The 25,825-nt window shown below is 57.9% G+C and overlaps 1 protein-coding gene across 1 annotated transcript in view; it reads left to right on the top strand.

Annotated features, from left to right (window-relative positions):
• rflna (refilin A) overlaps positions 1-20,441 on the top strand; it is a 96,426-nt gene extending 75,985 nt beyond the window's left edge. The window contains exon 4 of the mRNA XM_072510839.1: positions 18,701-20,441. Coding sequence (XP_072366940.1) covers positions 18,701-19,034 — 334 coding nt within the window. The 3' untranslated portion in view covers positions 19,035-20,441. The remainder of the gene's footprint in view (positions 1-18,700) is intronic.
• The last annotated feature ends 5,384 nt before the right edge of the window (positions 20,442-25,825 follow it).

Below are 25,825 nucleotides of genomic sequence, written 5' to 3'. Positions count from 1 at the left end.
AATCCGAGTGTCCGTCCGAATCCGAGTACCGTCCGAATCCGAGTGTCCGTCCGAATCCGGGTCCGAATCCGGGTGTCCGTCCAATCCGGGTGTCCGTCCGAATCCGGGTGTCCGTCCGAATCCGAGTGTCCGTCCGAATCCGAGTACCGTCCGAATCCGAGTGTCCGTCCGAATCCGGGTGTCCATCCGAATCCGAGTGTCCGTCCGAATCCGAGTGTCCGTCCGAATCCGAGTGTCCGTCCGAATCCGGGTGTCCGTCCGAATCCGGGTGTCCGTCCGAATCCGGGTGTCCGTCCGAATCCGAGTATCCGTCCCATCCGAGTGTCCGTCCGAATCCGAGTGTCCGTCCGAATCCGAGTGTCCGTCCGAATCCGAGTGTCCGTCCGAATCCGAGTGTCCGTCCAATCCGGGTGTCCGTCCGAATCCGAGTGTCCGTCCGAATCCGAGTGTCCGTCCGAATCCGGGTGTCCGTCCGAATCTGAGTGTCCGTCCGAATCCGAGTGTCCGTCCGAATCCGAGTGTCCGTCCGAATCCGGGTGTCCGTCCGAATCCGAGTGTCCGTCCGAATCCGAATGTCCGTCCAATCCGAGTGTCCGTCCGAATCCGGGTGTCCGTCCAATCCGAGTGTCCGTCCGAATCCGAGTGTCCGTCCGAATCCGAGTGTCCGTCCGCATCCGGGTATCCGTCCAATCCGAGTGTCCGTCCGAATCCGGGTATCCGTCCGAATCCGAGTGTCCGTCCGAATCCGAGTGTCCGTCCGAATCCGGGTATCCGTCCAATCCGAGTGTCCGTCCGAATCCGAGTGTCCGTCCGAATCCGAGTGTCCGTCCGAATCCGAGTGTCCGTCCGAATCCGGGTGTCCGTCCGAATCCGAGTGTCCGTCCGAATCCGGGTGTCCGTCCGAATCCGAGTGTCCGTCCAATCCGAGTGTCCGTCCAATCCGAGTGTCCGTCCGAATCCGAGTGTCCGTCCGAATCCGGGTCCGAATCCGGGTGTCCGTCCAATCCGGGTGTCCGTCCGAATCCGGGTGTCCGTCCGAATCCGAGTGTCCGTCCGATCCGAGTGTCCGTCCGATTCCGGGTGTCCGTCCGAATCCGGGTGTCCGTCCAATCCGAGTGTCTGTCCGAATCCGAGTGTCCGTCCAATCCGGGTATCCGTCCGAATCCGAGTGTCCGTCCAATCCGGGTATCCGTCCGAATCCGAGTGTCCGTCCAATCCAAGTGTCCGTCCGAATCCGAGTGTCCGTCCAATCCGGGTGTCCGTCCGAATCCGAGTGTCCGTCCGAATCCCGGTGTCCGTCCAATCCGAGTGTCCGTCCGAATCCGGGTGTCCGTCTGAATCCGGGTGTCCGTCCAATCCGAGTGTCTGTCCGAATCCGAGTGTCCGTCCGAATCCGGGTCCGAATCCGGGTGTCCGTCCAATCCGGGTGTCCGTCCGAATCCGAGTGTCCGTCCGAATCCGAGTGTCCGTCCGAATCCGGGTCTCCGTCCGAATCCGGGTATCCTTCCAATCCGGGTGTCCGTCCAATCCGAGTGTCCGTCCGAATCCGGGTATCCGTCCAATCCGAGTGTCCGTCCGAATCCGAGTACCGTCCGAATCCGAGTACCGTCCGAATCCGGGTGTCCGTCCGAATCCGGGTGTCCATCCGAATCCGAGTGTCCGTCCGAATCCGAGTGTCCATCCGAATCCGCGTCCGAATCCGGGTATCCGTCCAATCCGGGTGTCCGTCCGAATCCGAGTGTCCGTCCGAATCCGAGTGTCCGTCCGAATCCGAGTGTCCGTCCAATCCGAGTGTCCGTCCGAATCCGGGTGTCCGTCCGAATCCGGGTGTCCGTCCGAATCCGGGTGTCCGTCCAATCCGAGTGTCCGTCCGAATCCGAGTGTCTGTCCGAATCCGAGTGTCCGTCCGAATCCGGGTGTCCGTCCGAATCCGGGTATCCGTCCAATCCGAGTGTCCGTCCGAATCCGAGTGTCCGTCCGAATCCGAGTGTCCGTCCAATCCGGGTGTCCGTCCGAATCCGGGTGTCCGTCCGAATCCGGGTGCCCGTCCGAATCCGGGTGTCCGTCCGAATCCGGGTCCGAATTCGGGTGTCCGTCCAATCCGGGTGTCCGTCCGAATCCGGGTACCGTCCGAATCCGTGTGTCCGTCCAATCCGGGTGTCCGTCCGAATCCGGGTCCGAATCCGAGTGTCCGTCCGAATCCGAGTGTCCGTCCGAATCCGAGTGTCCGTCCGAATCCGGGTGTCCGTCCGAATCCGGGTATCCGTCCAATCCGAGTGTCCGTCCGAATCCGAGTGTCCGTCCGAATCCGAGTGTCCGTCCAATCCGGGTGTCCGTCCGAATCCGGGTGTCCGTCCGAATCCGGGTGTCCGTCCAATCCGAGTGTCCGTCCGAATCCGAGTCCGAATCCGGGTGTCCGTCCAATCCGGGTGTCCGTCCGAATCCGGGTACCGTCCGAATCCGAGTGTCCGTCCAATCCGGGTGTCCGTCCGAATCCGGGTCCGAATCCGAGTGTCCGTCCGAATCCGAGTGTCCGTCCGAATCCGAGTGTCCGTCCGAATCCGGGTGTCCGTCCGATACCGAGTGTCCGTCCGAATCCGAGTACCGTCCGAATCCGAGTATCCGTCCGAATCCGAGTGTCCGTCCAATCCGGGTATCCGTCCAATCCGTGTGTCCGTCCGAATCCGAGTGTCCGTCCGAATCCGAGTGTCCGTCCAATCCGAGTGTCCGTCCGAATCCGAGTGTCCGTCCGATCCGAGTGTCCGTCCAATCCGAGTGTCCGTCCGAATCCGAGTGTCCGTCCGAATCCGAGTGTCCGTCCGAATCCGGGTGTCCGTCCGAATCCGGGTGTCCGTCCGAATCCGGGTATCCGTCCAATCCGAGTGTCCGTCCGAATCCGAGTGTCCGTCCGAATCCGGGTGTCCGTCCGAATCCGAGTGTCCGTCCGAATCCGGGTGTCCGTCCGAATCCGGGTGTCCGTCCGAATCCGCGTACCGTCCGAATCCGAGTACCGTCCGAATCCGAGTGTCCGTCCAATCCGGGTGTCCGTCCGAATCCGGGTATCCGTCCAATCCGAGTGTCCGTCCGAATCCGAGTGTCCGTCCGAATCCGAGTGTCCGTCCGAATCCGGGTATCCGTCCGAATCCGGGTGTCCGTCCGAATCCGGGTGTCCGTCCGAATCCGAGTGTCCGTCCGAATCCGAGTGTCCGTCCGAATCCGAGTACCGTCCGAATCCGAGTGTCCGTCCGAATCCGGGTGTCCGTCCGAATCCGGGTGTCCGTCCGAATCCGGGTGTCCGTCCGAATCCGGGTGTCCGTCCGAATCCGAGTGTCCGTCCAATCCGGGTGTCCGTCCGAATCCGGGTATCCGTCCAATCCGAGTGTCCATCCGAATCCGAGTGTCCGTCCGAATCCGAGTGTCCGTCCGAATCCGAGTGTCCGTCCAATCCGGGTATCCGTCCAATCCGAGTGTCCGTCCGAATCCGGGTGTCCGTCCGAATCCGGGTGTCCGTCCGAATCCGGGTGTCCGTCCGAATCCGGGTGTCCGTCCAATCCGGGTGTCCGTCCGAATCCGGGTGTCCGTCCGAATCCGGGTGTCCGTCCGAATCCGGGTGTCCGTCCGAATCCGGGTCCGAATCCGAGTGTCCGTCCAATCCGAGTGTCCGTCCGAATCCGGGTGTCCGTCCGAATCCGGGTGTCCGTCCGAATCCGGGTATCCGTCCAATCCGAGTGTCCGTCCGAATCCGAGTGTCCGTCCGAATCCGAGTGTCCGTCCGAATCCGAGTGTCCGTCCGAATCCGGGTGTCCGTCCGAATCCGGGTATCCGTCCGAATCCGAGTGTCCGTCCGAATCCGGGTATCCGTCCGAATCCGGGTATCCGTCCGAATCCGAGTGTCCGTCCGAATCCGGGTGTCCGTCCGAATCCGAGTGTCCGTCCGAATCCGAGTACCGTCCGAATCCGAGTGTCCGTCCGAATCCGGGTCCGAATCCGGGTGTCCGTCCAATCCGGGTGTCCGTCCGAATCCGGGTGTCCGTCCGAATCCGAGTGTCCGTCCGAATCCGAGTACCGTCCGAATCCGAGTGTCCGTCCGAATCCGGGTCCGAATCCGGGTGTCCGTCCAATCCGGGTGTCCGTCCGAATCCGGGTGTCCGTCCGAATCCGAGTGTCCGTCCAATCCGGGTGTCCGTCCGAATCCGGGTGTCCGTCCGAATCCGAGTGTCCGTCCGAATCCGAGTGTCCGTCCGAATCCGAGTGTCCGTCCAATCCGGGTGTCCGTCCGAATCAGAGTGTCCGTCCGAATCCGGGTATCCGTCCAATCCGAGTATCCGTCCGAATCCGAGTGTCCGTCCGAATCCGGGTGTCCGTCCGAATCCGGGTGTCCGTCCGAATCCGAGTGTCCGTCCGAATCCGAGTACCGTCCGAATCCGAGTGTCCGTCCGAATCCGGGTCCGAATCCGGGTGTCCGTCCAATCCGGGTGTCCGTCCGAATCCGGGTGTCCGTCCGAATCCGAGTGTCCGTCCGAATCCGAGTACCGTCCGAATCCGAGTGTCCGTCCGAATCCGGGTCCGAATCCGGGTGTCCGTCCAATCCGGGTGTCCGTCCGAATCCGGGTGTCCGTCCGAATCCGAGTGTCCGTCCAATCCGGGTGTCCGTCCGAATCCGGGTGTCCGTCCGAATCCGAGTGTCCGTCCGAATCCGAGTGTCCGTCCGAATCCGAGTGTCCGTCCAATCCGGGTGTCCGTCCGAATCAGAGTGTCCGTCCGAATCCGGGTATCCGTCCAATCCGAGTATCCGTCCGAATCCGAGTGTCCGTCCGAATCCGGGTGTCCGTTCGAATCCGAGTGTCCGTCCGAATCCGGGTGTCCGTCCGAATCCGGGTGTCCGTCCGAATCCGAGTGTCCGTCCAATCCGAGTGTCCGTCCAATCCGAGTGTCCGTCCAATCCGAGTGTCCGACCGAATCCGAGTATCCGTCCGAATCCGGGTGTCCGTCCAATCCGAGTGTCCGTCCGAATCCGAGTGTCCGTCCGAATCCGGGTATCCGTCCAATCCGAGTATCCGTCCGAATCCGAGTGTCCGTCCGAATCCGGGTCTCCGTCCGAATCCGGGTATCCGTCCGAATCCGAGTGTCCGTCCGAATCCGGGTCCGAATCCGGGTGTCCGTCCAATCCGGGTGTCCGTCCGAATCCGGGTGTCCGTCCGAATCCGAGTGTCCGTCCGAATCCGAGTGTCCGTCCAAATCCGAGTGTCCGTCCGAATCCGAGTGTCCGTCCGAATCCGAGTGTCCGTCCGAATCCGGGTATCCGTCCAATCCGAGTATCCGTCCGAATCCGAGTGTCCGTCCGAATCCGGGTGTCCGTCCGAATCCGAGTGTCCGTCCGAATCCGGGTGTCCGTCCGAATCCGAGTGTCCGTCTGAATCCGGGTGTCCGTCCGAATCCGGGTGTCCGTCCGAATCCGGGTGTCCGTCCGAATCCGGGTATCCGTCCGAATCCGGGTATCCGTCCGAATCCGAGTGTCCGTCCGAATCCGAGTGTCCGTCCGAATCCGAGTGTCCGTCCGAATCCGAGTGTCCGTCCGAATCCGGGTATCCGTCCAATCCGAGTATCCGTCCGAATCCGAGTGTCCGTCCAATCCGAGTGTCCGTCCAATCCGAGTGTCCGTCCAATCCGAGTGTCCGTCCGAATCCGGGTGTCCGTCCGAATCCGGGTGTCCGTCCGAATCCGAGTGTCCGTCCGAATCCGGGTGTCCGTCCGAATCCGGGTGTCCGTCCGAATCCGAGTGTCCGTCCGAATCCGAGTGTCCGTCCAATCCGAGTGTCCATCCGAATCCGGGTGTCCGTCCGAATCCGGGTGTCCGTCCGAATCCGAGTGTCCGTCCAATCCGAGTGTCCGTCCAATCCGAGTGTCCGTCCAATCCGAGTATCCGTCCGAATCCGGGTGTCCGTCCGATCCGAGTGTCCGTCCGATCCGAGTGTCCGTCCGAATCCGAGTGTCCATCCGAATCCGGGTATCCGTCCAATCCGAGTATCCGTCCGAATCCGAGTGTCCGTCCGAATCCGGGTGTCCGTCCGAATCCGGGTGTCCGTCCGAATCCGGGTGTCCGTCGAATCCGAGTGTCCGTCCGAATCCGGGTGTCCGTCCGAATCCGGGTGTCTGTCCAATCCGAGTGTCCGTCCAATCCGAGTGTCCGTCCAATCCGAGTGTCCGTCCGAATCCGGGTGTCCGTCCGAATCCGGGTGTCCGTCCGAATCCGAGTGTCCGTCCAATCCGAGTGTCCGTCCAATCCGAGTGTCCGTCCAATCCGAGTATCCGTCCGAATCCGGGTGTCCGTCCGATCCGAGTGTCCGTCCGAATCCGAGTGTCCGTCCGAATCCGGGTGTCCGTCCGAATCCGGGTGTCCGTCCAATCCGAGTGTCTGTCGGAATCCGAGTGTCCATCCGAATCCGGGTGTCCGTCCGAATCCGGGTGTCCGTCCAATCCGAGTGTCCGTCCGAATCCGAGTGTCCATCCGAATCCGGGTATCCGTCCAATCCGAGTATCCGTCCGAATCCGGGTGTCCGTCCAATCCGAGTGTCCGTCCAATCCGAGTGTCCGTCCGAATCCGGTTGTCCGTCCGAATCCGGGTGTCCGTCCGAATCCGAGTGTCCGTCCGAATCCGGGTGTCCGTCCGAATCCGGGTGTCCGTCCGAATCCGAGTGTCCGTCCAATCCGAGTGTCCGTCCAATCCGAGTGTCCGTCCAATCCGAGTGTCCGACCGAATCCGAGTATCCGTCCGAATCCGGGTGTCCGTCCAATCCGAGTGTCCGTCCGAATCCGAGTGTCCGTCCGAATCCGGGTCTCCGTCCGAATCCGGGTATCCGTCCGAATCCGGGTGTCCGTCCGAATCCGAGTGTCCGTCCGAATCCGAGTGTCCGTCCGAATCCGGGTCTCCGTCCGAATCCGGGTATCCGTCCGAATCCGAGTGTCCGTCCGAATCCGGGTCCGAATCCGGGTGTCCGTCCAATCCGGGTGTCCGTCCGAATCCGGGTGTCCGTCCGAATCCGAGTGTCCGTCCGAATCCGTGTGTCCGTCCGAATCCGAGTGTCCGTCCGAATCCGGGTATCCGTCCAATCCGAGTATCCGTCCGAATCCGAGTGTCCGTCCGAATCCGGGTGTCCGTCCGAATCCGGGTGTCCGTCCGAATCCGAGTGTCCGTCCAATCCGAGTGTCCGTCCAATCCGAGTGTCCGTCCGAATCCGAGTATCCGTCCGAATCCGGGTGTCCGTCCGATCCGAGTGTCCGTCCGAATCCGAGTGTCCATCCGAATCCGGGTATCCGTCCAATCCGAGTATCCGTCCGAATCCGGGTGTCCGTCCGAATCCGGGTGTCCGTCCGAATCCGGGTGTCCGTCGAATCCGAGTGTCCGTCCGAATCCGGGTGTCCGTCCGAATCCGGGTGTCCGTCCGAATCCGAGTGTCCGTCCGAATCCGAGTGTCCGTCCGAATCCGAGTGTCCGTCCGAATCCGAGTGTCCATCCGAATCCGGGTCTCCGTCCAATCCGAGTATCCGTCCGAATCCGGGTGTCCGTCCGAATCCGAGTGTCCGTCCGAATCCGAGTGTCCGTCCAATCCGAGTGTCCGTCCAATCCGAGTGTCCGTCCAATCCGAGTGTCCGTCCGAATCCGGGTGTCCGTCCGAATCCGAGTGTCCGTCCGAATCCGGGTGTCCGTCCGAATCCGAGTGTCCGTCCGAATCCGAGTGTCCGTCCGAATCCGAGTGTCCGTCCGAATCCGAGTGTCCGTCCAATCCGAGTGTCCGTCCAATCCGAGTGTCCGTCCGAATCCGAGTGTCCGTCCAATCCGAGTGTCCGTCCAATCCGAGTGTCCGTCCGAATCCGGGTGTCCGTCCGAATCCGAGTGTCCGACCGAATCCGAGTGTCCGTCCGAATCCGAGTGTCCGTCCGAATCCGGGTGTCCGTCCGAATCCGAGTGTCCGTCCGAATCCGGGTGTCTGTCCAATCCGAGTGTCCGTCCGAATCCGAGTGTCCGTCCGAATCCGGGTATCCGTCCAATCCGAGTATCCGTCCGAATCCGAGTGTCCGTCCGAATCCGGGTGTCCGTCCGAATCCGGGTGTCCGTCCGAATCCGAGTGTCCGTCCGAATCCAAGTGTCCGTCCGAATCCGAGTGTCCGTCCAATCCGAGTGTCCGTCCGAATCCGAGTACCGTCCGAATCCGAGTACCGTCCGAATCCGGGTGTCCGTCCGAATCCGGGTGTCCATCCGAATCCGAGTGTCCGTCCGAATCCGAGTGTCCGTCCGAATCCGCGTCCGAATCCGGGTATCCGTCCAATCCGGGTGTCCGTCCGAATCCGAGTGTCCGTCCGAATCCGAGTGTCCGTCCGAATCCGAGTGTCCGTCCGAATCCGGGTGTCCGTCCGAATCCGGGTGTCCGTCCGAATCCGGGTGTCCGTCCAATCCGAGTGTCCGTCCGAATCCGAGTGTCTGTCCGAATCCGAGTGTCCGTCCGAATCCGGGTGTCCGTCCGAATCCGGGTATCCGTCCAATCCGAGTGTCCGTCCGAATCCGAGTGTCCGTCCGAATCCGAGTGTCCGTCCAATCCGGGTGTCCGTCCGAATCCGGGTGTCCGTCCGAATCCGGGTGTCCGTCCGAATCCGGGTGTCCGTCCGAATCCGGGTCCGAATTCGGGTGTCCGTCCAATCCGGGTGTCCGTCCGAATCCGGGTACCGTCCGAATCCGTGTGTCCGTCCAATCCGGGTGTCCGTCCGAATCCGGGTCCGAATCCGAGTGTCCGTCCGAATCCGAGTGTCCGTCCGAATCCGAGTGTCCGTCCGAATCCGGGTGTCCGTCCGAATCCGGGTATCCGTCCAATCCGAGTGTCCGTCCGAATCCGAGTGTCCGTCCGAATCCGAGTGTCCGTCCAATCCGGGTGTCCGTCCGAATCCGGGTGTCCGTCCGAATCCGGGTGTCCGTCCAATCCGAGTGTCCGTCCGAATCCGAGTCCGAATCCGGGTGTCCGTCCAATCCGGGTGTCCGTCCGAATCCGGGTACCGTCCGAATCCGAGTGTCCGTCCAATCCGGGTGTCCGTCCGAATCCGGGTCCGAATCCGAGTGTCCGTCCGAATCCGAGTGTCCGTCCGAATCCGAGTGTCCGTCCGAATCCGGGTGTCCGTCCGATACCGAGTGTCCGTCCGAATCCGAGTACCGTCCGAATCCGAGTATCCGTCCGAATCCGAGTGTCCGTCCAATCCGGGTATCCGTCCAATCCGTGTGTCCGTCCGAATCCGAGTGTCCGTCCGAATCCGAGTGTCCGTCCAATCCGAGTGTCCGTCCGAATCCGAGTGTCCGTCCGATCCGAGTGTCCGTCCAATCCGAGTGTCCGTCCGAATCCGAGTGTCCGTCCGAATCCGAGTGTCCGTCCGAATCCGGGTGTCCGTCCGAATCCGGGTGTCCGTCCGAATCCGGGTATCCGTCCAATCCGAGTGTCCGTCCGAATCCGAGTGTCCGTCCGAATCCGGGTGTCCGTCCGAATCCGAGTGTCCGTCCGAATCCGGGTGTCCGTCCGAATCCGGGTGTCCGTCCGAATCCGCGTACCGTCCGAATCCGAGTACCGTCCGAATCCGAGTGTCCGTCCAATCCGGGTGTCCGTCCGAATCCGGGTATCCGTCCAATCCGAGTGTCCGTCCGAATCCGAGTGTCCGTCCGAATCCGAGTGTCCGTCCGAATCCGGGTATCCGTCCGAATCCGGGTGTCCGTCCGAATCCGGGTGTCCGTCCGAATCCGAGTGTCCGTCCGAATCCGAGTGTCCGTCCGAATCCGAGTACCGTCCGAATCCGAGTGTCCGTCCGAATCCGGGTGTCCGTCCGAATCCGGGTGTCCGTCCGAATCCGGGTGTCCGTCCGAATCCGGGTGTCCGTCCGAATCCGAGTGTCCGTCCAATCCGGGTGTCCGTCCGAATCCGGGTATCCGTCCAATCCGAGTGTCCATCCGAATCCGAGTGTCCGTCCGAATCCGAGTGTCCGTCCGAATCCGAGTGTCCGTCCAATCCGGGTATCCGTCCAATCCGAGTGTCCGTCCGAATCCGGGTGTCCGTCCGAATCCGGGTGTCCGTCCGAATCCGGGTGTCCGTCCGAATCCGGGTGTCCGTCCAATCCGGGTGTCCGTCCGAATCCGGGTGTCCGTCCGAATCCGGGTGTCCGTCCGAATCCGGGTGTCCGTCCGAATCCGGGTCCGAATCCGAGTGTCTGTCCAATCCGAGTGTCCGTCCGAATCCGGGTGTCCGTCCGAATCCGGGTGTCCGTCCGAATCCGGGTATCCGTCCAATCCGAGTGTCCGTCCGAATCCGAGTGTCCGTCCGAATCCGAGTGTCCGTCCGAATCCGAGTGTCCGTCCGAATCCGGGTGTCCGTCCGAATCCGGGTATCCGTCCGAATCCGAGTGTCCGTCCGAATCCGGGTATCCGTCCGAATCCGGGTATCCGTCCGAATCCGAGTGTCCGTTCGAATCCGGGTGTCCGTCCGAATCCGAGTGTCCGTCCGAATCCGAGTACCGTCCGAATCCGAGTGTCCGTCCGAATCCGGGTCCGAATCCGGGTGTCCGTCCAATCCGGGTGTCCGTCCGAATCCGGGTGTCCGTCCGAATCCGAGTGTCCGTCCGAATCCGAGTACCGTCCGAATCCGAGTGTCCGTCCGAATCCGGGTCCGAATCCGGGTGTCCGTCCAATCCGGGTGTCCGTCCGAATCCGGGTGTCCGTCCGAATCCGAGTGTCCGTCCAATCCGGGTGTCCGTCCGAATCCGGGTGTCCGTCCGAATCCGAGTGTCCGTCCGAATCCGAGTGTCCGTCCGAATCCGAGTGTCCGTCCAATCCGGGTGTCCGTCCGAATCAGAGTGTCCGTCCGAATCCGGGTATCCGTCCAATCCGAGTATCCGTCCGAATCCGAGTGTCCGTCCGAATCCGGGTGTCCGTCCGAATCCGGGTGTCCGTCCGAATCCGAGTGTCCGTCCGAATCCGAGTACCGTCCGAATCCGAGTGTCCGTCCGAATCCGGGTCCGAATCCGGGTGTCCGTCCAATCCGGGTGTCCGTCCGAATCCGGGTGTCCGTCCGAATCCGAGTGTCCGTCCGAATCCGAGTACCGTCCGAATCCGAGTGTCCGTCCGAATCCGGGTCCGAATCCGGGTGTCCGTCCAATCCGGGTGTCCGTCCGAATCCGGGTGTCCGTCCGAATCCGAGTGTCCGTCCAATCCGGGTGTCCGTCCGAATCCGGGTGTCCGTCCGAATCCGAGTGTCCGTCCGAATCCGAGTGTCCGTCCGAATCCGAGTGTCCGTCCAATCCGGGTGTCCGTCCGAATCAGAGTGTCCGTCCGAATCCGGGTATCCGTCCAATCCGAGTATCCGTCCGAATCCGGGTGTCCGTCCGAATCCGGGTGTCCGTCCGAATCCGGGTGTCCGTCCGAATCCGAGTGTCCGTCCAATCCGAGTGTCCGTCCAATCCGAGTGTCCGTCCAATCCGAGTGTCCGTCCAATCCGAGTGTCCGACCGAATCCGAGTATCCGTCCGAATCCGGGTGTCCGTCCAATCCGAGTGTCCGTCCGAATCCGAGTGTCCGTCCGAATCCGGGTATCCGTCCAATCCGAGTATCCGTCCGAATCCGAGTGTCCGTCCGAATCCGGGTCTCCGTCCGAATCCGGGTATCCGTCCGAATCCGAGTGTCCGTCCGAATCCGGGTCCGAATCCGGGTGTCCGTCCAATCCGGGTGTCCGTCCGAATCCGGGTGTCCGTCCGAATCCGAGTGTCCGTCCAAATCCGAGTGTCCGTCCGAATCCGAGTGTCCGTCCGAATCCGAGTGTCCGTCCGAATCCGGGTATCCGTCCAATCCGAGTATCCGTCCGAATCCGAGTGTCCGTCCGAATCCGGGTGTCCGTCCGAATCCGAGTGTCCGTCCGAATCCGGGTGTCCGTCCGAATCCGAGTGTCCGTCTGAATCCGGGTGTCCGTCCGAATCCGGGTGTCCGTCCGAATCCGGGTGTCCGTCCGAATCCGGGTATCCGTCCGAATCCGGGTATCCGTCCGAATCCGAGTGTCCGTCCGAATCCGAGTGTCCGTCCGAATCCGAGTGTCCGTCCGAATCCGAGTGTCCGTCCGAATCCGGGTATCCGTCCAATCCGAGTATCCGTCCGAATCCGAGTGTCCGTCCAATCCGAGTGTCCGTCCAATCCGAGTGTCCGTCCAATCCGAGTGTCCGTCCGAATCCGGGTGTCCGTCCGAATCCGGGTGTCCGTCCGAATCCGAGTGTCCGTCCGAATCCGGGTGTCCGTCCGAATCCGGGTGTCCGTCCGAATCCGAGTGTCCGTCCGAATCCGAGTGTCCGTCCAATCCGAGTGTCCATCCGAATCCGGGTGTCCGTCCGAATCCGGGTGTCCGTCCGAATCCGAGTGTCCGTCCAATCCGAGTGTCCGTCCAATCCGAGTATCCGTCCGAATCCGGGTGTCCGTCTGATCCGAGTGTCCGTCCGATCCGAGTGTCCGTCCGAATCCGAGTGTCCGTCCGAATCCGGGTATCCGTCCAATCCGAGTATCCGTCCGAATCCGAGTGTCCGTCCGAATCCGGGTGTCCGTCCGAATCCGGGTGTCCGTCCGAATCCGGGTGTCCGTCGAATCCGAGTGTCCGTCCGAATCCGGGTGTCCGTCCGAATCCGGGTGTCTGTCCAATCCGAGTGTCCGTCCAATCCGAGTGTCCGTCCAATCCGAGTGTCCGTCCGAATCCGGGTGTCCGTCCGAATCCGGGTGTCCGTCCGAATCCGAGTGTCCGTCCAATCCGAGTGTCCGTCCAATCCGAGTGTCCGTCCAATCCGAGTATCCGTCCGAATCCGGGTGTCCGTCCGATCCGAGTGTCCGTCCGAATCCGAGTGTCCGTCCGAATCCGGGTGTCCGTCCGAATCCGGGTGTCCGTCCAATCCGAGTGTCTGTCCGAATCCGAGTGTCCATCCGAATCCGGGTGTCCGTCCGAATCCGGGTGTCCGTCCAATCCGAGTGTCCGTCCGAATCCGAGTGTCCATCCGAATCCGGGTATCCGTCCAATCCGAGTATCCGTCCGAATCCGGGTGTCCGTCCAATCCGAGTGTCCTTCCAATCCGAGTGTCCGTCCGAATCCGGTTGTCCGTCCGAATCCGGGTGTCCGTCCGAATCCGAGTGTCCGTCCGAATCCGGGTGTCCGTCCGAATCCGGGTGTCCGTCCGAATCCGAGTGTCCGTCCAATCCGAGTGTCCGTCCAATCCGAGTGTCCGTCCAATCCGAGTGTCCGACCGAATCCGAGTATCCGTCCGAATCCGGGTGTCCGTCCAATCCGAGTGTCCGTCCGAATCCGAGTGTCCGTCCGAATCCGGGTATCCGTCCAATCCGAGTATCCGTCCGAATCCGAGTGTCCGTCCGAATCCGGGTCTCCGTCCGAATCCGGGTATCCGTCCGAATCCGAGTGTCCGTCCGAATCCGGGTCCGAATCCGGGTGTCCGTCCAATCCGGGTGTCCGTCCGAATCCGGGTGTCCGTCCGAATCCGAGTGTCCGTCCGAATCCGTGTGTCCGTCCGAATCCGAGTGTCCGTCCGAATCCGGGTATCCGTCCAATCCGAGTATCCGTCCGAATCCGAGTGTCCGTCCGAATCCGGGTGTCCGTCCGAATCCGGGTGTCCGTCCGAATCCGAGTGTCCGTCCGAATCCGAGTATCCGTCCGAATCCGGGTGTCCGTCCGATCCGAGTGTCCGTCCGAATCCGAGTGTCCATCCGAATCCGGGTATCCGTCCAATCCGAGTATCCGTCCGAATCCGGGTGTCCGTCCGATCCGAGTGTCCGTCCGAATCCGGGTGTCCGTCCGAATCCGAGTATCCGTCCGAATCCGGGTGTCCGTCCGATCCGAGTGTCCGTCCGAATCCGGGTGTCCGTCCGAATCCGGGTGTCCGTCCGAATCCGGGTGTCCGTCCAATCCGAGTGTCCGTCCGAATCCGAGTGTCCGTCCGAATCCGGGTGTCCGTCCAATCCGAGTGTCTGTCCGAATCCGGGTCCGAATCCGGGTGTCCGTCCGAATCCGAGTGTCCGTCCGAATCCTGGTGTCCGTCCGAATCCGGGTGTCCGTCCAATCCGAGTGTCCGTCCGAATCCGAGTGTCCGTCCGAATCCGGGTGTCCGTCCAATCCGAGTGTCTGTCCGAATCCGGGTCCGAATCCGGGTGTCCGTCCGAATCCGGGTGTCCGTCCGAATCCGGGGGCGAAATTCTCCCCCAACGGCGGGATGCCCGCCGACTGGCGCCAATCAGACGGGCATCGCGCCGGCAAAAAGGTGTGGAAGTCTCCGCATCTTTGGCGGCCTAGCCCCAACATTGAGGGGCTAGGCCGACGCCGGAGGGATTTCCGCCCCGCCAGCTGGCGGAAATGGCGTTTGTTGCCCCGCCAGCTGGCGCGGAAATGCGGCGCATGCGCGGGAGCGTCAGCGGCCGCTGTCAGTTTCCCCGCGCATGCGCGGGAGCGTCAGCGGCCGCTGAAAGTTTCCCGCGCATGCGCAGTGGGGAGGGTCTCTTCCGCCTCCGCCATGGTGGAGGCCGTAGCGGAGGCGGAAGGGAAAGAGTGCCCCCATGGCACAGGCCCGCCTGCGGATCGGTGGGCCCCCATCGCGGGCCAGGCCACCGTGGGGGCACCCCCCGGGGTCAGATCGCCCCGCGCCCCCCCCAGGACCCCGGAGCCCGCCCACGCCGCCTGGTCCCGCCGGTAAATACCAGGTTTGATTTACGTCGGCGGGACAGGCAATTCCTGGGCGGGACTTCGGCCCATCCGGGCCGGAGAATCCAGCGGGGGGTCCCGCCAACCGGCGCGGCTGGATTCCCGCCCCCGCCCAATCTCCGGGAGCGGAGACTTCGGCGGGGGCGGGGGCGGGATTCACGGCGGCCAACGGCCATTCTCCGACCCGGCGGGGGGTCGGAGAATGACGCCCCGGGTGTCCGTCCGAATCCGAGTGTCCGTCCGAATCCGGGTGTCCGTCCGAATCCGAGTGTCCGTCCAATCCGAGTGTCCGTCCAATCAGAGTGTCCGTCCGAATCCGAGTGTCCGTCCGAATCCGAGTGTCCGTCCAATCCGAGTGTCCGTCCAATCAGAGTGTCCGTCCGAATCCGGGTGTCCGTCCGAATCCGGGTGTCCGTCCGAATCCGAGTGTCCGTCCGAATCCGAGTGTCCGTCCAATCCGAGTGTCCGTCCGAATCCGAGTGTCCGTCCGAATCCGGGTGTCCGTCCGAATCCGGGTGTCCGTCCGAATCCGAGTGTCCGTCCAATCCGAGTGTCCGTCCAATCAGAGTGTCCGTCCGAATCCGAGTGTCCGTCCGAATCCGAGTGTCCGTCCAATCCGAGTGTCCGTCCAATCAGAGTGTCCGTCCGAATCCGGGTGTCCGTCCGAATCCGGGTGTCCGTCCGAATCCGGGTGTCCGTCCGAATCTGAGTGTCCGTCCGAATCCGGGTGTCCGTCCGAATCCGAGTGTCCGTCCGAATCCGGGTGTCCGTCCGAATCCGGGTCCGAATCCGGGTGTCCGTCCGAATCCGGGTGTCCGTCCGAATCCGAGTGTCCGTCCGAATCCTGGTGTCCGTCCGAATCCGAGTGTCCGTCCGAATCCGAGTGTCCGTCCGAATCCGAGTGTCCGTCCGAATCCGAGTGTCCGTCCGAATCCGGGTCCGAATCCTGGTGTCCGTCCGAATCCGAGTGTCCGTCCGAATCCTGGTGTCCGTCCGAATCCGAGTGTCCGTCCGAATCCGGGTATCCGTCCGAATCCGGGTGTCCGTCCGAATCCGAGTGTCCGTCCGAATCCGGGTATCCGTCCGAATCCGAGTGTCCGTCCGAATCCGGGTGTCCGTCCGAATCCGGGTATCCGTCCGAATCCGAGTGTCCGTCCGAATCCGGGTATCCGTCCGAATCCGAGTGTCCGTCCGAATCCGATAATAATACTCACCATCTTAGGACCAGTTTTTTTGTTTATACTCGTCGCCAATGTAATGTTTCCTGTTCACCAGCTCGGTAAATAACTCTCTGTTTATTTACAATAACTACAGACAGAGCCTTGTGTCTGTGAGTAAACTTTCCCCGGCGATCCCCACCCTGGTCACTGATTGGTTACCAGCAACTTCCCCCTCTTAAGATTGCCTCTTAAAGGGGACAAAGACACAAGTGAAATGTTTTTGAGCCAATTTCGATCTGAGCCGTCACTCACTCAGACACAGAAACACAACAGTTTTGACCGTGAAAATTCCACTCCATGTTCAGGCTGACGCAGTGAGCGGCTATTAAAGGACACTCAGTAAACAGCCACACTATCCGGCGACGTTAGCAGCCAGGGGGAAACGGTCATTGTTCATCAGAATGTTTATCTCCAACTCGGCACAGAATCCGCATCAAATGTAAAGTCAGTAAATTCACCGCGAGGCAGCAGCCGGTCCTCACTCTGAGTGTCCCTCGCTTTGAGTGTCCCTCGCTCTGAGTGTCCCTCGCTCTGAGTGTCCCTCGCTCAGAGTGTCCCTCGCTCAGAATCACCCTCACTCTGAATCACCCTCGCTCTGAGTCACCCTCGCTCTGAGTCACCCTCGCTCTGAGTGTCCCTCGCTCTGAGTCACCCTCGCTCTGAGTGTCCCTCGCTCTGAGTGTCCCTCGCTCTGAGTGTCCCTCGCTCAGAGTGTCCCTCGCTCAGAATCACCCTCACTCTGAATCACCCTCGCTCTGAGTCACCCTCGCTCTGAGTCACCCTCGCTCTGAGTGTCCCTCGCTCTGAGTCACCCTCGCTCTGAGTGTCCCTCGCTCTGAGTCACCCTCTCTCTGAGTCACCCTCGCTCTGAGTCACCCTCGCTCTGAGTGTCCCTCGCTCAGAGTGTCCCTCGCTCAGAGTGTCCCTCGCTCAGAATCACCCTCACTCTGAATCACCCTCGCTCTGAGTCACCCTCGCTCTGAGTCACCCTCGCTCTGAGTCACCCTCGCTCTGAGTGTCCCTCGCTCTGAGTCACCCTCGCTCTCATGTCCCTCGCTCTGAGTCACCCTCGCTCTGAGTCACCCTCGCTCTGAGTGTCCCTCACTCTGAATCAGCCTCACTTTGAGTGTCCCTCTCTCTGAATCACCCTCGCTCTGAGTGTCACTCGCTCTGAGTGTCACTCGCTCTGAGTGTCACTCGCTCTGAGTGTCCCTCGCTCAGAATCACCCTCGCTCTGAATCACCCTCGCTCTGAGTCACCCTCGCTCTGAGTCACCCTCGCTCTGAGTCACCCTCGCTCTGAGTCACCCTCGCTCTGAGTGTCCCTCACTCTGAATCAGCCTCACTTTGAGTGTCCCTCTCTCTGAATCACCCTCGCTCTGAGTGTCACTCGCTCTGAGTGTCCCTCGCTCAGAATCACCCTCACTCTGAATCACCCTCGCTCTAAGTCACCCTCGCTCTGAGTCACCCTCGCTCTGAGTCACCCTCGCTCTGAGTGTCCCTCACTCTGAATCAGCCTCGCTCTGAATCACCCTCGCTCTGAATCACCCTCGCTTGGAGTCACCCTCGCTCTGGCTCACCCTCGCTCTGAATCACCCTCGCTCTGAGTTACCCTCGCTCTGAATCACCCTCGCTTGGAGTCACCCTCGCTCTGGCTCACCCTCGCTCTGAATCACCCTCGCTCTGAGTTACCCTCGCTCTGAATCACCCTCGCTTGGAGTCACCCTCGCTCTGGCTCACCCTCGCTCTGAATCACCCTCGCTCTGAATCACCCTCGCTCTGAGTCACCCTCGCTCTGAGTGTCCCTCACTCTGAATCAGCCTCACTTTGAGTGTCCCTCACTCTGAATCAGCCTCGCTCTGAATCACCCCCGCTCTGAATCACCCTCGCTCTGAGTTACCCTCTCTCTGAATGTCCCTCGCTCTGAATCACCCTCGCTTGGAGTCACCCTCGCTCTGGCTCACCCTCGCTCTGAATCACCCCCGCTCTGAGTCACCCTCGCTCTGAGTTACCCTCTCTCTGAATGTCCCTCGCTCTGGCTCACCCTCTCTCTGAATGTCCCTCGCTCTGAATCACCCCCGCTCTGAATCACCCTCGCTCTGAGTCACCCTCGCTCTGAGTGTCCCTCGGTTAGGATTATATTGATTGGAGTTTAGAAGAGTGAGAGGGGATCTCAGAGAAACTTACAAAATTCTAACAGGATTAGACAGGGTAGATTCAGGAAGAACGTTCCCGATGGTGGGGGGCGTCCAGAACTAGGGGTCATAGTTTGAGGATAAGGGGGAAACCTTTTAGGACTGAGGGGAGGAGGAATTTCTTCACCCAGAGAGCGGGGAATCTGTGGAATTCACACCCACAGAAAGTAGCTGAGGAGAACGTTGTGTAATTTCAAGAAGGAATTAGATACAGCTCTTGGGGATAAAGTGATCGAGGGATATGGGGGGAGGTGGGATCAGGGTATTGAACTTGATGATCAGCCAGGATCATAATGAAGGTGGAACTGGCTGGAAGGGCCGAATGGCCTCCTCCTGCTCCTATTTTCTGTGTTCCAGGCAGTACAATCCCAGTTTGTGTAATTATTCATTGTAATTTTACTCTGAGGCCAGGATATTATTCAGGTGAATCTTCGCTGTCCTTCCCCCAGGTTATGTTATCTGACTCGTGACTATTTAAGGAAGGTGTATCTCACAGCGGGATACACCGTGTTCATTGTGTGTTTACAGGTGGAACTCGCTCGTGAATTATAATTCCGACAAACACTATCGGGCTTGTGTCGATTACCAAACAATGCCAACAGTCACCTCGTACAGCGAGACAGTCACCATCATCCCCAACTGCACCTGGAGAAATTATAAATCACAACTCCGGTTTGAGCCAAGACCGAAAGCTGTCCGCTTTGCGAGCACGACCATCATCTTCCCGAAACATGTCAAGAACATTTACAGAACTACGCTGAACTACAATGCGGCCAGCCGGCAGCAACACTTCATCTCCAGTGTCCAGCTACAGACTGTGGACAGAGCGAATCCGTGCCTCATCTACATGGAGGACCTGTGACCCCCCAGTCTGCCACGTACCAAGCGTCCATTCTTAGGAAGCTTTGCGGGTTCATGACCTCTGTCCACAGGCTCTCATTAATCTGCTTTGTGTAATTATTGAAATTGGAAAATGTTATTCGCTCCCCGGAATCACCACATTCAGAATCCGAAGGAGCCAATTGTAGATTAACGAAATAATTCAGAACTCAGAAAGTATCACAACTGTAGACAAATCTTTCACATCTCATTGCAGAAAAAGGGCATGGGGGGGTGGATCTGATCGGGTGGATCTGATAGGGTGGTGGGCGGATCTGATTGGCAAGTGAGTGGATCTGATTGGGTGGCTCTGATTGGACGGCAGTTGGATCTGATTGGGTGGCTCTGATTGGACGGCAGTTGGATCTGATTGGGTGGTGGGTAGATCTTACCGGATCTGGTCCACAACCAACAGATTTCATCTTTATTACAGCGGATTGTTTACACGGATTTAGAAAGATGAGGGATGTGAAAGGTCTGACATTGTGACGGGCAGCACTGACTGGGGACGGGATGTCGTTTCCTGTGTTTGGGGGCATCTAGAACCAGGGGTCACAGTCTCAGAATACCGAGTCAGCCATTTGGAACTTGACACGAGGAGAAACGTCTTCACTCAGAAGGTGGTGAAAGTGTGGAATCCTTGACCACAGAAAGCTGGGGAGACCAAGTCACTGAATATATTTAAGAAGGAAATACATAGATACATAAATACATAGAAGATAGGAGCAGGAGGAGGCCTTTTGGCCCTTCGAGCCTGCTCCGCCATTCATCACCATCATGGCTGATCATCCAACTCAATAGCCTAATCCTGCTTTCTCCCCCTAGCCTTTGATCCCATTCTCCCCAAGTGCTATATCCAGCCGCCTCTTGAATATATTCCAAAGTTTTAGCATCAACTACTGCCCGTGGTAATGAATTCCACAGGCTCACCACTCTTTGGGTGAAGAAATGTCTTCTTATCTCTGTCCGAAATGGTTTACCCTGAATCCTGATTAGTAAGTTTGCAGACGACACAAAGGTTGGTGGAATTGCGGATAACGATGAGGACTGTCAGAGGATACAGCAGGATTTAGATTGTTTGGAGACTTGGGCGGAGAGATGGCAGATGGAGTTTAATCCGGACAAATGTGAGGTAATGCATTTTGGAAGGTCTAATGCAGGTAGGGAATATACAGTGAATGGTAGAACCCTCAAGAGTATTGACAGTCAGAGAGATCTAGGTGTACAGGTCCACAGGTCACCGAAAGGGGCAACACAGGTGGAGCAGGTAGTCAAGAAGGCATACGGCATGCTTCCCTTCATTGGCCGGGGCATTGAGTATAAGAATTGGCAAGTCATGTTGCAGCTGTATAGAACCTTAGTTAGGCCACACTTGGAGTATAGTGTTCAATTCTGGTCGCCACACTACCAGAAGGATGTGGAGGCTTTAGAGAGGGTGCAGAAGAGATTTACCAGAATGTTGCCTGGTATGGAGGGCATTAGCTATGAGGAGCGGTTGAATAAACTCGGTTTGTTCTCATTGGAACGAAGGAGGTTGAGGGGTGACCTGATAGAGGTCTACAAAATTATGAGGGGCATAGACAGAGTGGATAGTCAGAGGCTTTTCCCCAAGGTAGAGGGGTCAATTACTAGGGGGCATAGGTTTAAGGTGAGAGTGGCAAGGTTTAGAGTAGATGTACGAGGCAAGTTTTTTACACAGCGGGTAGTGGGTGCCTGGAACTCGCTACCGGAGGAGGTGGTGGAGGCAGGGACGATAGTGACATTTAAGGGGCATCTTGACAAATATATGAATAGGATGGAAATAGAGGGATACGGACCCAGGAAGTGTAGAAGATTGTAGTTTAGTCGGGCAGCATGGTCGGCACGGGCTTGGAGGGCCGAAGGGCCTGTTCCTGTGCTGTACTTTTCTTTGTTCTTTGTTCTTCTTCTCTCTAAGGAAAACAGCCTCAAGTCCCTCAGCCTTTCCTCATAAGATCTTCCCTCCATACCATGCAACATTCTGGTAAATCTCCTCTGCTCTCTTTCCAATGCTTCCACATCCTTCCTATAATGCGGCGATAATATGTATTGTGAATAGCTGGGGTCCCAGCACCGATCCCTGTGGTACCCCACTGGTTACTGCCTGCCAATTTGAAAAGAACATAAGAACATAAGAACTAGGAGCAGGAGTAGGCCATCTGGCCCCTCGAGCCTGCTCCACCATTCAATGAGATCATGGCTGATCTTTTGTGGACTCAGCTCCACTTTCCGGCCCGAACACCATAACCCTTAATCCCTTTATTCTTCAAAAAACTATCTATCTTTATCTTAAAAACATTTCATGAAGGAGCCTCTACTGCTTCACTGGGCAAGGAATTCCATAGATTCACAACCCTTTGGGTGAAGAAGTTCCTCCTACACTCAGTCCTAAATCTACTTCCCCTTATTTTGAGGCTATGCCCCCTAGTTCTGCTTTCCCCGACCAGTGGAAACAACCTGCCCGCATCTATCCTATCTATTCCCTTCATAATTTTATATGTTTCTATAAGATTCCCCCCTCATCCTTCTAAATTCCAACGAGTACAGTCCCAGTCTACTCAACCTCTCCTCGTAATCCAACCCCTTCAGCTCTGGGATTAACCTAGTGAATCTCCTCTGCACACCCTCCAGCGCCAGTACGTCCTTTCTCAAGTAAGGAGACCAAAAAGGACCCCTTCATCCCTACTCTTTGTTTCCTCTCTGCCAACCAGTTTTCTATCCACCTCAATACATTTCCCCCAATCCCATGCACTTTAATTTTGCACAATAATCTCTTATGCGGGACTTTGTCAAACACCTTCTGAAAGTCCAAATATACCACATCGACTGGCTCCCCCTTGTCGACTGTACTGGTTACATCTTCAAAGAATTCCAGCAGATTTGTCAAGCATGATTTTCCCTTCATAAATCCATGCTGACTCTGACGGATCCTGCCACTGCTTTCTAAATGTTCCGCTCTAAAGTCCTTGATAATGGAGTCAAGCATTTTCCCCACTACCGATGTTAGGCTTACTGGTCTATAATTCCCTGCTTTCTCTCTACCTCCCGTTTTGAATATCGGAGTGACGTGAGCTACCCTCCAATCTGCAGGGACAGTTCCAGAGTCTATAGAATCCCGGAAGGTGACCACCAATACATCCACTATTTCCAGAGCCACCTCCTTAAGCTCTCTGGGATGCAGATTCTCAGGCCCTGGGGATTTATCCGCCTTCAATCCCATCAGTTTTCCCAGCACCATTTCTCTACTAATGTTGATCTCCCTCAGTTCTTCCCTCTCACTAAACCTTTCATTCTCCAACATTTCTGGGATCTGATTTGTGTCCTCATTTGTGAAGACAGAACCAAAGTTTGTATTCAATTGCTCAGCCCTTTCTTTGTCCCTTATTATGCATTCCCTTGTTTCTGTCTGTAGGGGACATTTCTCTTCATCAATCTCTTTTCTCATATATGTGAGAAATATGAGAATGACTAGAGCGAGGGTAGGTCCGATCAAGGACAGTAGCGGGAGATTGTGTATTGAGTCTGAAGAGATAGGCGAGGTCTTGAATGAGTACTTTTCTTCTGTATTTACAAATGAGAGGGGCGATATTGTTGGAGAGGACAGTGTGAAACAGATTGGTAAGCTCGAGGAAATACTTGTTAGGAAGGAAGATGTGCTGGGCATTTTGAAAAACTTGAGGATAGACAAGTCCCCCGGGCCTGACGGGATATATCCAAGGATTCTATGGGAAGCAAGAGATGAAATTGCAGAGCCGTTGGCAATTATCTTTTCGTCCTCACTGTCAACAGGGGTGGTACCAGGGGATTGGAGAGTGGCGAATGTCGTGCCCCTGTTCAAAAAAGGAACTAGGGATAACCCTGGGAATTACAGGCCAGTTAGTCTTACTTCGGTGGTAGGCAAAGTAATGGAAAGGGTACTGAAGGATAGGATTTCTGAGCATCTGGAAAGACACTGCTTGATTAGGGATAGTCAGCACGGATTTGTGAGGGGTAGGTCTTGCCTTACAAATCTTATTGAATTCTTTGAGGAGGTGACCAAGCATGTGGATGAAGGTAAAGCAGTGGATGTAGTGTACATGGATTTTAGTAAGGCATTTGATAAAGTTCCCCATGGTAGGCTTCTGCACAAAGTAAGGAGGCATGGGATAGTGGGAAATTTGGCCAGTTGGATAACGAACTGGCTAACCGATAGAAGTCAGAGAGTGGTGGTGGATGGCAAATATTCAGCCTGGATCCCAGTTACCAGTGGTGTACCGCAGGGATCAGTTCTGGGTCCTCTGCTGTTTGTGATTTTCATTAATGACTTGGATGAGGGAGTTGAAGGGTGGGTCAGTAAATTTGCAGACGATACGAAGATTGGTGGAGTTGTGGATAGTAAGGAGGGCTGTTGTCGGCTGCAAAGAGACATAGATAGGATGCAGAGCTGGGCTGAGAAGTGGCAGATGGAGTTTAACCCTGAAAAGTGTGAGGTTGTCCATTTTGGAAGGACAAATATGAATGCGGAATATAGGGTTAATGGTAGAGTTCTTGGCATTGTGGAGGAGCAGAGAGACCTTGGGGTCTATGTTCATACATCTTTGAAAGTTGCCACTCAAGTGGATAGAGCTGTGAAGAAGGCCTATGGTGTGCTCGCGTTCATTAACAGAGGGATTGAATTTAAGAGCCGTGAGGTGATGATGCAGCTGTACAAAACTTTGGTAAGGCCACATTTGGAGTACTGTGTACAGTTCTGGTCGCCTCATTTTAGGAAGGATGTGGAAGCTCTGGAAAAGGTGCAAAGAAGATTTACCAGGATGTTGCCTGGAATGGAGAGTAGGTCTTACGAGGAAAGGTTGAGGGTGCTAGGCCTTTTCTCATTAGAGCGGAGAAGGATGAGGGGCGACTTGATAGAGGTTTATAAGATGATCAGGGGAATAGATAGAGTAGACAGTCAGAGACTTTTTCCCCAGGTGGAACACACCATTACAAGGGGACATAAATTTAAGGTGAAAGGTGGAAGATACAGGAGGGATATCAGAGGTAGGTTCTTTACCCAGAGAGTAGTGGGGGCATGGAATGCACTGCCTGTGGAAGTAGTTGAGTCGGAAACATTAGTGACCTTCAAGCAGCTATTGGATAGATACATGGATTACGGTAAAATGATATAGTGTAGATTTATTTGTTCTTAAGGGCAGCACGGTAGCATTGTGGATAGCACAATTGCTTCACAGCTCCAGGGTCCCAGGTTCGATTCCGGCTTGGGTCACTGTCTGTGCGGAGTCTGCACGTCCTCCCCGTGTCTGCGTGGGTTTCCTCCGGGTGCTCCGGTTTCCTCCCACAGTCCAAAGATGTGCGGGTTAGGTGAATTGGCCAATGATAAATTGCCCTTAATGTCCAAATTGCCCTTGGTGTTGGGTGGAGGTGTTGAGTTTGGGTAGGGTGCTCTTTCCAAGAGCCGGTGCAGACTCAACGGGCCGAATGGCCTCCTTCTGCACTGTAAATTCAATGATAATCTATGATTAATCTAGGACAAAGGTTCGGCACAACATCGTGGGCCGAAGGGCCTGTTCTGTGCTGTATTTTCTATGTTCTATGTTCTTTCTCTTCACATATCTGTAGAAACTCTTAGTGTCAGTCTTTATGTTCTCTGCAAGCTTCCTTTCGTACTGTACTTTCCCCTTCTTAATCAATCCCTTTGTCCTTCTTTGCTGAATTCTAAACTGCTCCTAATCCTCAGACCTAAGGTGGGATTCTCCCAACGGGCAGCTAAGTGTGGACGCTGGAGTAAAAACCGGAGTGTTTCACTCCGGCATCGCTGCCCTTTCCGAGACCCCACAGGGGCTAGGACGATGCTGGAGCGGCCTCCGTCACCCCAGCTGCTGACCGCGGCCTGAGCGGGGCTCCGTGGGGTCTGCACATGTCCAGTGGCCTTCTCCACCGCGCCGGCCCTGACTCCAAATGGCGCCAGGCTACAGGACCCAGGCGGAGGCCCCCCCCGACAGAGGCCGGTCCGCCGATTGGTGGGCCCTGATCGCGGGCCAGGCCACTACAGAGACCCACCGTCCCCCCCAGAGGCCGCCCCCGGACCCATCCACCCCGAGGTCCCGCCGGCTCAGAGGATGTTAGAGCGCCGCCGGCGGGACTCGGAGTTTTATTGATGGCCACTCAGCCCATCCGGCCCGGAGAACCAGCGTGCCGGCCCGGGGCCAGAGAGGCGGAGCATAGCCCGACTGGCACCGACACTCCGCATTGTGGAGAATTGCGTCCCGGCGGGGGGGTGCGAGCCGTGTGGCGCTGTGCCGATTCTCCGGCCCGGCAGGGGGGTACGAGCCGTGTGGCGCTGTGCCGATTCTCCGGCCCGGCGGGGGGGTGCGAGCCGTGTGGCGCTGTGCCGATTCTCCGGCCCGGCGGGGGGGTGCGAGCCGTGTGGCGCTGTGCTGATTCTCCGGCCCGGCGGGGGGGTGCGAGCCGTGTGGCGATGTGCCGATTCTCCGGCCCGGCGGGGGGGTGCGAGCCGTGTGGCGATGTGCCGATTCTCCGGCCCGGTGGCGGGGTCGGAGAATTCCACCTAGTGTTTTTCTTGGCCAATCTGTACGCTTCTTCCTTGGGGCGGATACTATTTCTAATTTCCTTTGTGAGCCATGGATTGGCCCTCCTACCCCCTTTGCCTTTGTGCCAGTCAGGAATGAACAGTTGCTGTAGTTCCTCCATTCGTTTCTTGAATGTTTGCCATTGTCTATCCACTGTCATCCCTTTAAGTAACTCTCCCCAATCTAT

This window comes from Scyliorhinus torazame, chromosome 1, assembly GCF_047496885.1.
Source record: "Scyliorhinus torazame isolate Kashiwa2021f chromosome 1, sScyTor2.1, whole genome shotgun sequence".
NCBI classification, from domain to species: domain Eukaryota; kingdom Metazoa; phylum Chordata; class Chondrichthyes; order Carcharhiniformes; family Scyliorhinidae; genus Scyliorhinus; species Scyliorhinus torazame.
This window is presented reverse-complemented; position numbering and strand designations above follow the sequence as displayed.